General features: G+C 46.3%; 1 protein-coding gene across 2 annotated transcripts in view; it reads left to right on the top strand.

Annotated features, from left to right (window-relative positions):
• The window catches only part of LOC147702835 (rho GTPase-activating protein 7-like), an 892,173-nt gene that overhangs the window by 804,465 nt on the left and 72,598 nt on the right, over positions 1-15,110 (top strand). For both annotated transcript variants that reach the window (XM_086931414.1, XM_086931415.1), the window contains exon 2: positions 14,679-14,750. In XM_086931414.1, coding sequence (XP_086787540.1) covers positions 14,679-14,750 — 72 coding nt within the window. The remainder of the gene's footprint in view (positions 1-14,678; positions 14,751-15,110) is intronic.

Raw genomic sequence — 15,110 nt, 5'->3', positions numbered from 1 at the left:
CTAGTGACAGTGCTATGATGCCATTCTAATGGCAGACTGTACTATACAAATGACAGGTACACAACACCTTGGTTAGCTTACTACTGGGAAAAAGAGTGGGGCCGGCTTAGTATCCCCTCATTTACCAAAGAAGTTTGTGTTTCTGAAGTAATGACATTTTGAGGTTGAATGGGGGCTCTCTGGGGTGCTGCAGCATTAGCCCACAGCGACGGCTCGTGGAGGGAGTTACGGTGGGGCAGGAGGGTGGGGAGGGGGAGGGGCAGGGTGGAGGTTGCTAAAAACCGGCATATGGATAATTGCAGGTAAGTAAACAATTTAATTAATAAAACGAATTTCGTAGCTCGCACTGCATTGCATTTTGCGATGCAAGGCGCACTACGAAATTCGTTTTATTAATTAAATTGTTTACTTACCTGCAATTATCCATATGCCGGTTTTTAGCAACCTCCACCCTGCCCCTCCCCCTCCCCACCCTCCTGCCCCACCGTAACTCCCTCCACGAGCCGTCGCTGTTAGCCCATATCCCTCTTGTGCTGGACCTGCTGAGTGGAGACTGCTGATGGTCTTCATCCTTACTATGCCCAGATGTCATGCCCAGTTAGACCACACTGGCCCCAGGCCCAGCAGGATTGACTAGCATGGATGAGAGGGGCCTTGGATTGACACTCACGGTATGGGACAGAGCACTGGGCAGGTTAGCTCAGGACTCTACCCGAAATATGCAAATTTTAATACAACAATCTGGACTTTCGAAAAGAAGACACAGAGTGTTGGTTGGTATGAGTTAAAGATTTTCTTTGTGCGTTTTTGGAGGGAGGACTACAGAGAAAGAGTTTTCAGGACTGTCGTCATACTGCAGCCACACGTGGCTTCAAGACACATGCAGCAGCCACATACAAAGCATATCCAGCCCAGCACACACACCACCAGTCACAGGAGTTATCTCTTTTCCTACAGCCACACTCTAAATAGCTGAGCATCTCCTCAGTCAGGCCTTATTTAATCCTCTTATGAACAGGATTACCCCAAACCTTCTTGACTCTGAATTAAAAGTACCAGTACCTGGGTTCTAATTCCAGATGTGGCCCTGGCCTTCCTAAACTAATAGGACCCGAACCCCCCAGGTTTTTCGCGGCCCTGCCCTGACAGAACCCACAAAGCAAGACTTGATTAACAGAGCTGTGGGTAAAAAACGGCCATGTTTATTTCAAACAATCGCACATAAACATGACAATATCTACCTAACTTATTCACATACCTTATGATGCAGATTTATGAAATTGATCACCAAATGACATTTACACTTTTAATTTTCATAGCATCATAAACCATCAGCATAAAATGACACACTTACTTAATATACCAAAAAGTTCTGTAATGTTCAAGCACTAAGGGGCCCTCCGGCTCGCGTCCCCCAACTGAGAACCACGCAAGGCGCAACCCACCTGCATCCTTGAGAGATGAGCCCCTTCCATCTGGGCCTTGTCCGCATTCCTAGGGACCCACCCCTCCACCACTAGGCTGTCCAAGGGGGTTCATAGGGTATAACCAGGGGCTGCTGCCCCATGCCCTATCTTGTACCCTGGTGCCCCTGCCCCCAGCCGGTGTCCCCATGCTCTCTGCGGTGAGCTTACCGTCTCTCCCCCTCAGTGCTGGCCTAGGGAGTATGCAGGAGGACTCCCGTTTACAATGTAAGTCAATCTTCTGTGACCTCCTTATCACAACTCATCATTCGCCTCCCTACACCTTCCCCCAAACCCTAAATCTGAGGGACGGGTGGGTGGGAGATTCCTAAGGAGTCCACTGGAACTGGGGCCGGCGCTGGAAAAAGAGGGGATGAGGGCCTGGGCACGATGCCCTAAATAGGCCCTCCAACTCCTCCCCCATCGCCGGTCCCCGCCGGAAGTACGTCACAAGCTGCTCCAGAGTGATTTGCGCCGCACGGTCGCCAATCGGGCTACCCCGGCATCAGGATGGGCGTGGCCGGGATCCCTGGGTGTCGGGCCCTAATGGTGCGCTTTTCCAAAGTCCGCGCTTTCAAAAGTAGCAGTAAAACACCGTGTATCACCGGATATATTTGGTGATTGTTTGGTCATGAGAGGGATATGCTAAAATGCTGTGTAATCTGCTTCCACTTCCTTCTTCCCAGGTACTTCCTTATCTACTTTTTGAGGTCATCGACTTGGTCTAACCTGAAAATGGAATTCGATCTGAGCAGACACTCAGGCTTTCCTTCTAGGAAAAAATGCAAAGCTTGGCCAATGACTTTGGGATTTTATGTGCCAACATTCTAATTTGAACTCATACTTATATCTTGGTTTTTTAATTGCTATTTGTTTTTAATTTTATGTTTTACTAGTTTAATACCGTTCAAGAGCTATGACACTATTATAGTACACAAATAATAGATAAACCTGTCGCTCTGGAGTGCATCACAATGCACTGTTGTAAGGGGAGTGACATCATAGAGTGGAGTGCGCGGCTGGGGCGCACAATGAGTTGGAATGCAATGTTGGGTGCAGTACGGCATGGCTCGGATGCAGTGTAGGGATGCAAAGCAGTACAAGGGCCCACTATGAACATGGGGGCCAGATGGACGAAAGCATTTTGCATTTCTGAACGGGCTGAATCACAATTTTGGCCCATTAAGAAATGCAAAACAGCCTTTTTCATACGTATAAATGTCATAAACCGGTCGTAATTTGCAAGTTCAACCCAGTAGAAATCGCAAATTGTGACAGCGATTTACAAAACACAAATATGGATTACCTAGTTGCGATTCCTAACGCACATGTAAAAAGCATTTCCTAAATGTGAATTGGGCATTTAAGAAAGGCAAATAGTAGCCATGCGCAAGATTAAAATATGCATTTAAAAATGCATTTTGTGATGTGAAATAAAGCGTACATATGTCCTTAGGGAGTATGTGCACTTACATGTGCACTACGAATTTCGGGCTGCCTCCAGGGGGCCCTTCAGCCCAGACGCACCCTTCCTATTAGGAAATGCAAACCATTTCCTATTTAGCCCATAGGTGGGAATTAAATCGCTTTTCCTATTTGCGATTTCTTAATAGTGATTACTACTTTGTAGGAATCGTAGAATCGCTATTAGGGAATCAGAAATATTGTACATACCATTTTTTATTTCTTAAACAGCGATTCCATAGGAAATGCAAAATAACTATTTCCTACATTTGGCCCATGGAACCTAGTAAGGGGCTTGGACACAGTAGTATGGTTGAGTGTGGTATTGGGTTAGAGAGCCATATAGGGGGGGGGGGGGTCCAACTTAGCTTGGGGGTGTAGTCCACTCTGGAGTGTAGTATTTGGCACATATTGTGGGTGTGACTTGTAGTACATGATTAAGTGCATTTGCGGGATGGGTAGAGCACAGCACTGGGAACGAGCACAGCATGAGAGTGGACTGTAGTACGGGATGGAGTGCAGTTGACGGTGGGTGGAGCATAGTATGGGAGCGAACTGCATTACTGGACGGAGTGCAGTTGACGGTGGGTGGCCATAGCATGTGATCGGACTGCAGTACGAGATGGAGTGTAGTTGAGGGTTGGGTGGAGCATAATACGGGAGTGGACTGTGTATGAGATGGAGTGCAGTTGAGGGATGGGTGGAGGATAGAACAAGAGTGGACAGCAGTATGGGATGGAGTGCAATTGAGGGATGGGTGGAGCATTATATGGTAGCAGACTGTAGTACGGGATGGAGTGCAGTTGATGGTAGGTGGAGCATAGCATGTGAGCAGACTGTTTAACGGGATGGAGTGCAGTTGATGGTAGGTGGAGCATAGCATGTGAGCAGACTGTTTAACGGGATGGAGTGCAGTTGATGGTAGGTGGAGCATAGCATGTGAGCGGACTGTTTGACGGGATGGAGTGCAGTTGACGGATGGGTGGAGCATAGAACAGGCGTGGACTGCAGTATGGGATGGAGTGCAGTTGAGGGATGGGTGGAGCATAGAACAGGCGTGGACTGTAGTACGGGTTGAGCGCATATAATGGGTAAAGCAGAATATGGGGTGAGGACATTATTGTAATGGAGCATAATATGGGGTGTTGGACTGATGATGTTAGCTGAGCTAATTGTTGAAAAGAAGGGGTGCGATGGAGAATCCTTGAGGAGCACCTGCTCTGAGGACAAAATAAAAAACTGAGAAAGGACAAGAGATTGTGAAAGTTCTCTGCCATACATATGATGGGATACCATCCACAGTAGCTCCTTGTATTCTGAGAATGTGGGGCGATGCATCAAAGGCAGATGGGAGGCTCAGAATTAGGAGGGCGATGAATCCATTCTGGTCAATTGTGGATTCAAGGGCATCCTCCCGATGGTAAAGCAGGGTTCTTTGCCTTGGAGTGGGTAGAAGGCTCATCCAGGTCCCATCAAGAATCTGTTAGATTAAATTCAGCAAACAACACATTGTGAAATTACAGTGATGAATTGAGAGATAATATCGCTTTTAGTCCCTGAGAGTGGCAAATTTTAAAAAGATGTCTTATATCTTGCGGTGGTTGGCCTGCTATACACCCGAGGTACTAAATAAAATGTTCCTGGCTCCTGATAACAGTTCTTTCCATTGTAAGCTGCAGGGCGAGGGAGGCTGGCTTCATATTTTTTATTCATGCCCTAATTATATATCCTTTTGGTCCAAGTTGGTAGCAGTCCTTAATTCAGCTTTCAAAGCTATCAAATTAGATCCAGTTTTGGTACTCTTTGGTTTTTTACATATTGGGCAACCCCAGAATGTATCTAAATCGGGCCAGAAGTTTTTGACCATTGCTTTCACAGTCGCTAGTTCTTTGATTTTGCAAAGGTGGCGAACATCTATGGGTCCGGATTATTAAGAGTGGCTTAGTAAAATGACTAGAACATAACAATTTGAGGAAGCATACACCAAGAGAGAAGGGGGTCTGAAGTGATTTAACATCTCCTGCCAACACTTTGATTTAATTAGTAATTTGTTCAGGGAGGTTAGTATGGATAAGTAAAGTGCTAGAACACAATAGTCATTAGAGCCTTTTGACCAATTGGTACTGTTTCATTAACCATTTGGATGCTTCAGACGGCCCCCTAGCCGTCCGACGTCACAGTGGGCGTGTGCGTCGGACGGGCGGCAGCCGTCCGATCTGCGCACGCGTATTATTTTGCCGCATCACAGGGAAATTCCGCTCGCATTCAAAGGGTTAAGAATCTTGAAGGCATAGTCATATGTTTTGGTTCTGGCCCTCGGTCCAGAAATATGCTGCTTACACAAATTAATAAAAAGATTAGTAGAGACAGTATTAACATTTTTGAACTGCAATTATTGAGGCACCTTGGTAACTGTAAGGCTTTTTATCTAATTTGTGGCACTTGATAATAAGGTCCGTTTTGCGCAACAACATAATCATATGCTATATCCTTTTCTGTACTATAAGGAATTTTAGAAATGTATCATATTAAAATCTTTAGCACTTTATAAGAATGTTGGTCAGGGTACTATCATAATTGAATGCTCTATTATCTATCGTTTTTCCTTTGAAAGTTAAATTAGTAATTACATTAAATGTATTTTCAAAAAGTATAATTGTCTGTTATAGAGCTATATAAATTAGGAAGAAGATTATTAGAGTTAGTATTATCGTTTAATAATTGGAATTATTGAAGCACTTTGATAATTGTAAGGCACTGTATCTAATTTGTAGTATTTGACAATTAGGTTCGATTTGCACAATAACATAACCTTATCCTTTATATTCAATGTTTTTGTATAACAGGCATTTTTAGAAAGGCATATTATCAAAATCTTAAACACGTTACAAGGACCTTGGTTAGGATTTTTATTATAATTGTATGCTGCTCTATTATCTATTGCTTGCTCTTTGTAAGATATATTAGAAATTAAATGAAATACCTTTTCGAAAATTCGAATGGTTTGTTATATATGTACATTTCTCTACTGCATATTCATATGAACTCCGATTCTTGATGGCAATCGTGTGGATCAGCTCAATAAAAATATTATAGAAAAAAGAGGGAGTAAAATGCTGTCCCATTACCTGGAGAGAATGTAATTTCCTTCAAAGAAAGTGGAGCGCTGTGTGAAAATTGGACTTTTAATGAGTTTGCCGTAGATTTAGATCGGCCTCAAGCTGCAGGGGTAAAGTCATTGTTTCCTGAGATGACTTATATGTGAGAGAACGTGAGGTCACCGAGGGAGGGGCTGGTGATGCCTCTGGCTGGGTGTGCTGCTGAGGTGGGGTGGAGACGTGAAGCCAGCAGGACAGATGACTTTGACTGGCCCCTTGAGATTGTCGATGGTGAACTGGTCTCTTGACTAGTCGAGAGTTGATGGGCTTTCATGATGGGGGTTGGTCCTAAGGGAGCTGCCAGGACTCCAGCTCAAGAAATGAGGCGAGTTGCCAACAGGGCACAGAGGGCTTGGGAATGGATTAGGCCAGGGAGGGTAATTTATGGCTTCTGGGTTATGTTGATCATTTTGCATAGTTCCCTGGATGGGCAGGATGCTTTGGGATGCAAAGGTTGTAGTGGACCATGTTTGCTTTGTCGGTGGTGTCTTTGTATAGTCTGTGGGGATGAGGTGAGATGCAGTATGGGAATGATGTGCAGTGTGGAGGTAGATCACAGTACAACAACGCAGTGCGGTATGGGGTGGAGAGCGGTATGGCTAGCGCATAGTGAGATTGCGTGCTGCCTAGCTGGTGCACAGGAGGTGGAGTAGCATAGAAGAGGGTGGCGGCCAGGATGGGTGGAGTAAGGTGTGGGGGTGGATTGTAGCAAGGAGGTGCCATACAGTATGGGAGTGGAGTACAACATGGTTTGGGATCACAATGCACAGATGAAGTGCATTAGTACAGAGGTAGAGTGCAGTGCAGGAGTGGGCTGCAGTCCAGTATTTGAGTGCAGTGCAGGGGTGCAATGCAGTGCAGAGATGCAGTGCAGTGCAGGGGTAGAGTGAAATGCAGGGGTATAGTGAAGTGCAGGAGTCGGCTGAAGAGCAGGGGTGGTGGGCAGGAGTGCAGTGCAGGGGTAAGTGAAGTTCAGGGATGGAGTGCAGTACTGGGTTTGAGTGCAGTGCAGGGGTGAAGGGAAGTGAAGTGGAGTGTAGGCTTAGATTGCAGAGCAGGGGTGGACTGCAGAGCAGGAGTGGAGTGCAGTGTAGGGGGGAAGTGCAGGAGTTCAGTGTAGGGGTGGAGTGCAGTACAGTGTCAGAGTGCAGTGCTGAGTGGAGTGGAGTTCAGGGGAGGGGTGGAGTGCAGGGGTCGAATGCAGTACAGTGTTTGAGTGCAGGGGTGGAGTGCAGTGGTAGAGTGCAGGGGTGGAAGGCAGGAGAGCAGTGCAGTGAAGTTGTGGAATAGAGTGCAGGGGCGAAGTTCAGTGCAGGGTTAGGGTGTAGGTTTGGAGGGTAGGAGAGCAGTGCAATGGAAGTGTGGAGTGCAGTACAAGGGTAGAGAGCAGTGCAGGGGTAGAGGACAGGAGTGCAGTGCAGGGTTGGAGTGCAGTTGAGTGTTGGGGGTGGAGAGCAGTACAGTGTTTGAGTGCAGTGCAGGGGTGGAGTACAGTACAATGCCTGAGTGCAGGGATGGAGTGCAATTGAGTGGAGGGGTGGAGTGCAGTACAGCTTCTGAGTGCAGTGCAGGGATGGAGTAGAGTGCAAGGGTGGAGTTCAGTGCAGGGTGGAGTGCGGTGCCGGGGAGGTGGGCATGAGTGCAGTGGAGGGGTGGGGTGGAGTGCAGTGCAGGGTTTAAGCGCAGCGTGGGGGCGGGGACAGCAGGGGTTGCTCTCGAGGTGTGTGTTGAGACGCCTCTGGTTCCCGCGGCCCGGCCAGAGTATGTGATATGTTTACATTTTTCAGGCATCTGGCGGCGGCTCTGCGGCTCTGGACGGTTCTGCGGCCCTGCTCCCGTGGGAACGTCACCCGGTGGATCGGGGAGCTTTATTAATTGGTTTCGAATGAGCAGTTAATTCCGGACATCTGCCGCCCGCTGTTGCATGTGCGCGCGAGCTGCCAGCGCCGAGAGGCGGCTGCCAGGGGAAGCAGCGCTCTAAAGCCTGAGACATGGGCCTGCTCCGTCACACGAGGCGTGGGCTGGAGTAATTCCTGTGCTATTAATCGGAAAAATCTGGATCGTGTCTGCCTGTCCTCCTCCTCTGCGAGGTCCCTCGCCTTCCTGCCTCCACGGCCGGGTCCCAGGGCGCGCGCTCGTGTTCACAGGCCTTGTATGGGAGCGAGCAGCGGAGCGCGGGGCCGGCTGCAGAGACCTCTTCCAGGAAGCCCATGTCTCTTTGCGTCAGAAGAGCGCTGCCTGGCTCCACTCGCTGCCAGCCGAGACCTCCAGGTGTCTCATGTCAGACGTGAGAAGCTCACTCGACCCTGCTGGTGCAAATTCCATTCCTGGTCTCGCAGCTCTATTCTGTGGGAAGAAAAACTCCCAAACTATAACGCAGAGCAACAAGGACCGGTCAATCACTCACACCTGGTAGGACACATTTTATTTCTGCAGCTGCATTCCTTACATGTATTTCTGGATCTTATATTTAAAATACTGTATGAAGTTTAGCTTTGAGCCCAAAGGGACGCTAATCTGAAAGTGGAAACGGTGATCATAGACTAACGTTTTTCCTAATACTGGAAAAACTAGTGAATGGTACTTATTACATCGACTTCCAAATGACAACAGGATAAGTCCTCGTGAAGGTTTCATCAGACTTGTCTAACCGGGACATAAACCAACTGAGCTATGTCACTGGTGCAAGCACGCCGAAGCGTAAAGATGGTTCGTGGCTATAAGTGAGAGCTAGAGGCGGTTCTGCACACTTTGTGGGTGGACCAAAGTGCTCACATACATCGCCATCTTGGATCTATGGCCTGATAAGGTGACACATGGATATGTATTCAGTGTTCAGAGAAACCTCGCTACTTGATGGAAGGGGGAGCGGTCAAATGCTAGTGTCCCGCTATTTGTGCAGAGGTGCAATGGAAAATATACATTTGATTAGAAGTATTCAAACAACTTTCTGGAAGCCTAGCTATCTGTGTGTTGTCATGCAGATTTGAGTTTCACTTCACTGAGTTTTCATGTAGCTTTGCGCCTGTGAGCCAGAGTACAATTGGCCTGAATACTAGGATTAGCTGGCAGCCAACACAGGTCTCGTAGCCCAGTTGAGCTGTGTGCGCTGAGAGGTGGGCCCATGAATTCTGCCCTAGCTGCAGTCGACTCACTAGCTTGTTTACACTGCCTGTGCAGGGTGTTTTAGTAGCAATGCTCGCCAGTAGCCTCGCTGGTCAGATTTCCCAGATGCTGTTCCTTGAAGTATAATTTCAAGTTCTGAATGGAGTTAATGAAACATGCAACCTGAAGGATCTACGTACTATCTGACCCATCCTGAATAGCTTTTCTCGCTCATTATATTATTGGTGGATTAAGGGCTAGGTACTTTACTAAATATTTTTCAGGTAGAAGGCAGGGAACACGTCAAATTACCGCTCACCTAACGTGGGGAAGAACATATTAGATATTGACTAATATTCCTTATTAACACACTCTGTAAAGACTTAGTAACAATTACTAGACCTATTTGAAGTTTGGCTCATGCATGAAATCCACCACAAAGCAGTGGCTGTCCAATCCACTCAATTCAGAGTATCTATGGCCTCTGTTCACTCTAATTGCAGTCGAGACATCAATAAGGATGTATGTCTGTCGGATCAAAATGCCGTGGAGGCTTTATCCCAGCATAGATAGTTTTATAACAACCGTGTGATGTATTGTTTATTAAGTTTTTATTTTGGAAGTTAATCTACCATAATCATTATTAATTGTAATCTTTAAAAAACAAAAACATCTTTATACAACTTCTTCCTTGTTACAAAGTGCGTACACTGACTTTATGCTATGTTCTGCCAAACCATATCACTTTATGTTAAGAATGTGTAATGCACACACTATGAACCTAATGATTGTTGGTGCTAAATCTGGAACAGGGTGAAAAACTTTACCAAGTAGCCATATGCTCTCTGAAGCCCGTCAGCATGAACAGAACGCGAGGTAATGCATTGGCTAGGTCACCTTCATAATGCAGATCTGTGGCTTAGTTCTCCATAATCCAGGAATTCATTAAGTGCAAACCTTACTTGTGGTAGTGTTACCATGCCACCTAAAAGTGCACTTTCCAAGCAAGCCCTGGCACCCCAACTCAGTAAAGTAAATGTGCCCATTGGATTCAAGGATTTAAATTTGTGTTGCAAATGTTGACGCGTCAAAATATGCTCCTTTTATTGTGACATTTAATAAAGTGTGTATCTTTGGTAAAGTGGGATTTCATAGGTTCACAAGTAGCAAAGGTTAGCAACTTATTATTGTAGGAGAGTAGGGTCTGCTTCCTATGGTCACCGCCACATTTTGCTGTGATTCTCTGGTTTTTCGACTTTAGTGTGGCTGTGGTCCTGCTAATCAGACCCACAGCCCAGCTGTTCTCGCTCTAAATTGATACCATGTACTTTAGGTACATACCAGGGGCCTCATTTATGAGGCCTTGCGTCAGTTTTGCGCTGCGGATGCGTCACTTTTTGTGACGCATCTGCGGCGTAAAACATGCGCCTTGTTGCGCCATATTTAAAAAGTGACGCATCTAGGTAGATGCGTCACTTTTTAAACCCCTGCGCCACATTATACCTGCGTCAGGTATAATGTATGCAGAGGGGGCGTTCCCCCGCAAAAAGCCTCGTAATAGTGACGCAGTGAAATCTATGAGATTTCACTGCGTCACTTTTAGGATGCGGTTGCGTCAAAATCTTGCGCCTGCCTCACAGCAGGCGTAAGACTGACGCAAGCCCTTTCACATGAGGCTTTCCCCATGTGAAAGGACGCATTGCTGGAGATGCGTCACTTTTGTAACACACTCCAGCAATGCGTCACTTTTGCGCTTACAGATGCGTCAGAAATACTGACGTATCTGTAAGTCCTTGCGACATGATGCGTCATACATTAAATATGACGCATCATTGGCGTCGCAAGGAGTGCGCAATGAAAAGTGATGCATCGCTGTTTTCACGCAGCGATGCGTCACTTTTCATAAATGAGGCCCCTGATTGGTTACTGGGTCACTCTTGTGAGCCCCTGTATAGTGTACCATAGGTACCCAGGGCATAGGTGTACCCTAGGCCTACCAGGGGCTGTAGCAAGTATTGTACCACCCCTGGTTTGCCTTCCAAACTGACACCACAGGTCGGTTTACACAGCCTGGGTAAGGTGGTGTAATCACCCCTTACTTAGATATAGTATACCTATAACTGCCTTTACATATAGACACATATACACCTATAAGCCACTCCTATGGTAGGCCTCGACATTTGGAGGCAGAGTGCTTGATTTCATGTGAGAGGGTGCCCTAGCATGAGCTGAGCACCTCTGCAGCTTTCAGAACCATCTCCTTATAGCTGTTCAATGATATAGCCATACCATTTACTCTTAAGTGCATTATAATCGCAGTTAATGCTAACTTTGGTTTGGCCTTATCAAAACATGGCCTGTAAGGTGTCAAACACTTTGGAATACTACCCCCGCCAATTCTGGCGGCGGGGGTAGCATTCCACCCTTCTAGAGGGAAAGGACATGCAAGTTACTGCTTTACCCGGTTAAAGTTAAACAGAGCCTCAGCATCACAAAATGGATGCTGCTGCCACAGACACGAGTCTGACCTCCTGTTGCTGGACGAGACTCCGGCAGAGGAGGCCTGGACAATAGGTTTCCTGTCAAGGGAGGTGCTGGCACCTCCCAAGAGAAGGGTTTTGTGTATTGGGGCAGGTTGGGCTGCATTCAGTGAATGCATCTAGACACTACCTGGGGCACACAAGGTGCTCCATGCATAGCCCGGTTCAAACCAGTTGCTGTGGCACTCCAGCCCCAGCTCTGGCGCTAAACTGGACAAAGATAAAGGGATGTAACCACCCGCTTCTCAGGTCCACCCATAGGAGGGACCTAGTCAGGTAATCCAGCCCCCTTTCTTAGTATAAGTATAGGAGCTGAGTCCCTGAGACTTTAGATTATCCTGGACGAATCTTTGAAAGACATATCTTGGACCTTCGACATTCCATTTGGACTGGAAGACAGAAGACATCTCCCTTGTGGTCAAGGAGTGACCACCCTGTGCAAACAGGCACCAACAGCAACTTCGCCGGGCTGCAGTTTCAAGGCTCCCGTCAGAACCCGAAGACTCTGCGACTCAAGAACTGGACTTCCAGACTTCTCTGACCCCGATCCACATCCACAGCAAAGCTGAGACCCGTGGCGGACACGAGAGATGTGGGACCGAACATCTTGGACATCCTGCATTTTGCTACCTGCACTCCTTTCTTGAAGCCTCAGTAAGTTGTGCATTGGGGTTCGAGAAGCCCCAGCCCGAACACCATTTGCACTGAAGTCCAGGCCCCCACACTCCGAGAGTGTCCCGTGGGCCCCGCCTTTGCATTTGAGCTAAACGCGTCTTCCCAGTTCCTTGCCCATTGGCTAGTGAGCCCCCTGAAGACGCCATCTTGAATTTACTTTGCTTTCCAGGTTGCCCCAGTTTCCCTGAAAAGTAGAAGCACCACAGACCTTGCTGGTCTGCAACAGAGCCAATCTTGACATCCTGCGTGGGTTGCGGTTGCCAAGGCTTGTTGGGTCCAATCCGGATACCAACACCGCAGCCATCTAGATCCATTGTGGGACAGCTGGAATCCAGCGCCTGGCCATCGTCGATGCCTCCTGGACCTCGTGGCTGTAGAGACAAACTCACCTTCTTCACCTTCAAGCACTCAACATCGCCTGGGTCCTTCCTGGCACCTTCCTGGCCACTGGCTAGTGACCCATACTCTGTCCCCTCTGCTTTCAAGTTCTTCACATCACTGATCCACCCTTGGATCCATCCGGACACTTTTCCTCTGGTCGCCTGCAGCACTTCTTTGCAGCTCTCCATAGAAAACGATGACAAAACTCGACACGAAAAGACACCTATGCACCCGGCTTCCCTGGGTGAGGTAACACTGATAGACATCAACACGAGTACACCAGTGCTCCCATGGGTCTTGACTCTCGAAGTGTCCTAGTTTAAAAGGTTCCATCCTAGTCCATCCGGAAGTGTCCTTAAATTGCATATTTTTAACTTCTTCGTTCCCCTAGAAAGTCAATGGTAACCCGCGTCTGTGTTTAGACACTGCACGTGCCTCCTGTGGGCCTCCTACTTCCTAACCTTTGGTTGTTTAGTGTAGCCCCAGTGATTCCACAGGCCCCAGGCCTGCTTTCTAACTCTCTTATACCACTTTCTTAGTATATGGTTTGTGAGGCCCCCAGGGCATAACATATACTGTGCAACTTATTGTAAATCAACTGTGTGACTTGTATTGTATTTTGACCTCTGACCTCATAAAGAGTGCAGAGGGGTTGTGTTTAGATTAAATACATATATATTTTATATACACCTTGTGTGGTGTCCTTTCATTTAGTATTCAAGGGATAATATATGGTAAAACAACTTGCTTAACTCGCCTACTGAAGTCTTAGCCTGAAGACTGCTGGTTCATGGTACCACTAGGATAGCTTTCTATAAGGTTGACTTTACAACCACCATCAATAAGTGTCGATTAGCCTGGTGCAAGGTGCCCACTAGAACTAGTGGACAGCATATGCCAGGCTAACTTCTCACAATTATACTTCCAGGTGACAGAAATATGAGGAACAAGACTTGGGGAGGCCAAACAAGCGCTTCCCCAAAAAATCCTCAGTTTGTTGCAAAGCTTGAGTACTGGCAATTCCCCAGATAGCATCCCCAAAGGTTGCAACAGATGTAACTTTTGCTCCGTAGATCTTTTTAATTACCCCCACTGGTTTTGTTCCCAACCTTTTTAAAATTCTGGACTGTGCCCCTATACCTCTTTCCATCATAAGCCTCCTGTTATCCACCATAGTTTGCCAGGTGTTTTTACGATGAAAGAGAATTCCAAGGTTGGAAAATGAGTCCACCACTTGCAATTTTCTTCCTTCGATATTCCATCTTGGGATTTCCCTTGGTCTCTCGCCTGCAACTAGCACCATGGATTTAGCTTGGTTAATTAACTCTTAATTCCAAGTTGTTCATGAAACCTGAGGACGTCGCTATCAGATGCTGAAGTGCTTTGCCGGTCCGAGTCAACAAGACTGCATCATCTGCATAGAGAAGTACTGGCACTGGGCTGGAATTAATTAATGGAACGTCATTAGCAGATAACACCAGAGTAGCTTCAACACTGTTGGTGTAGAGCGAAAAAAGAAATGGGGCGAGCACACATCCTTTTCAGACCCCACGAGCTATCCCAAAGGAGCTAGTAGTTTTCACATTAAATTTAAGTGCTTGATTTTTTTAATATTTTATGCAATTTAGCCAGCTTGTTCACATCAAATTGAACTGCATTAACTGTCTTATTTTATACGATGTATCCAGCCATGGTTACCATACATTAACATACATCCCTATGCTCATAGAAATTTAGGAGTGCTGCAGTGACTTGGGCTACTAAATCAAATATTCACGAACATGTGTAGAACTACAAAAAATTCTCCAATGATAAAAATATTCTCCTGATTTCTTAGAAATGTTTTCAGTTAGAACAATTTATTTATTTATCCCTATTTTTTTCTCTCATAGAAATTGAAGCCAAAGAAGCCTGTGACTGGCTGAGAGCAGCTGGATTTCCCCAATATGCACAATTATTTGAAGGTATGGAGTCACCTTACACGCTGTCTGGAGATTATCAATCTGCTTTCCATGTGATATCATGTTTAATATTACAGTGCCTCTATAAAAGCACGAGTTTATGCACACAGAGAATATTAGCTTCTGGTTCAAAAGATGTCCTTTGAGCACACCCTGTTTTTCAACAGATGGTTGAAATAACAATAGGTCAAGCATTTAGGACACCCTGACTCTAAATAAATGTAAATTGTAAAATACCAATAAGAAAAATCTTAATGAATAAAAAACGTTTTATTACAGAAACTGACAGATAGTTTTAATGTATAATGAAATATCTATATACATTAGAAAACTATCACTGTCATAGACTAAGTTCCACCTGCA

This window comes from Lissotriton vulgaris, chromosome 7 (assembly GCF_964263255.1).
Source record: "Lissotriton vulgaris chromosome 7, aLisVul1.2, whole genome shotgun sequence".
NCBI lineage: Eukaryota > Metazoa > Chordata > Amphibia > Caudata > Salamandridae > Lissotriton > Lissotriton vulgaris.
Note: the sequence above shows the minus strand (reverse complement) of the source record. Positions and strands in the feature narration are given on the sequence as shown.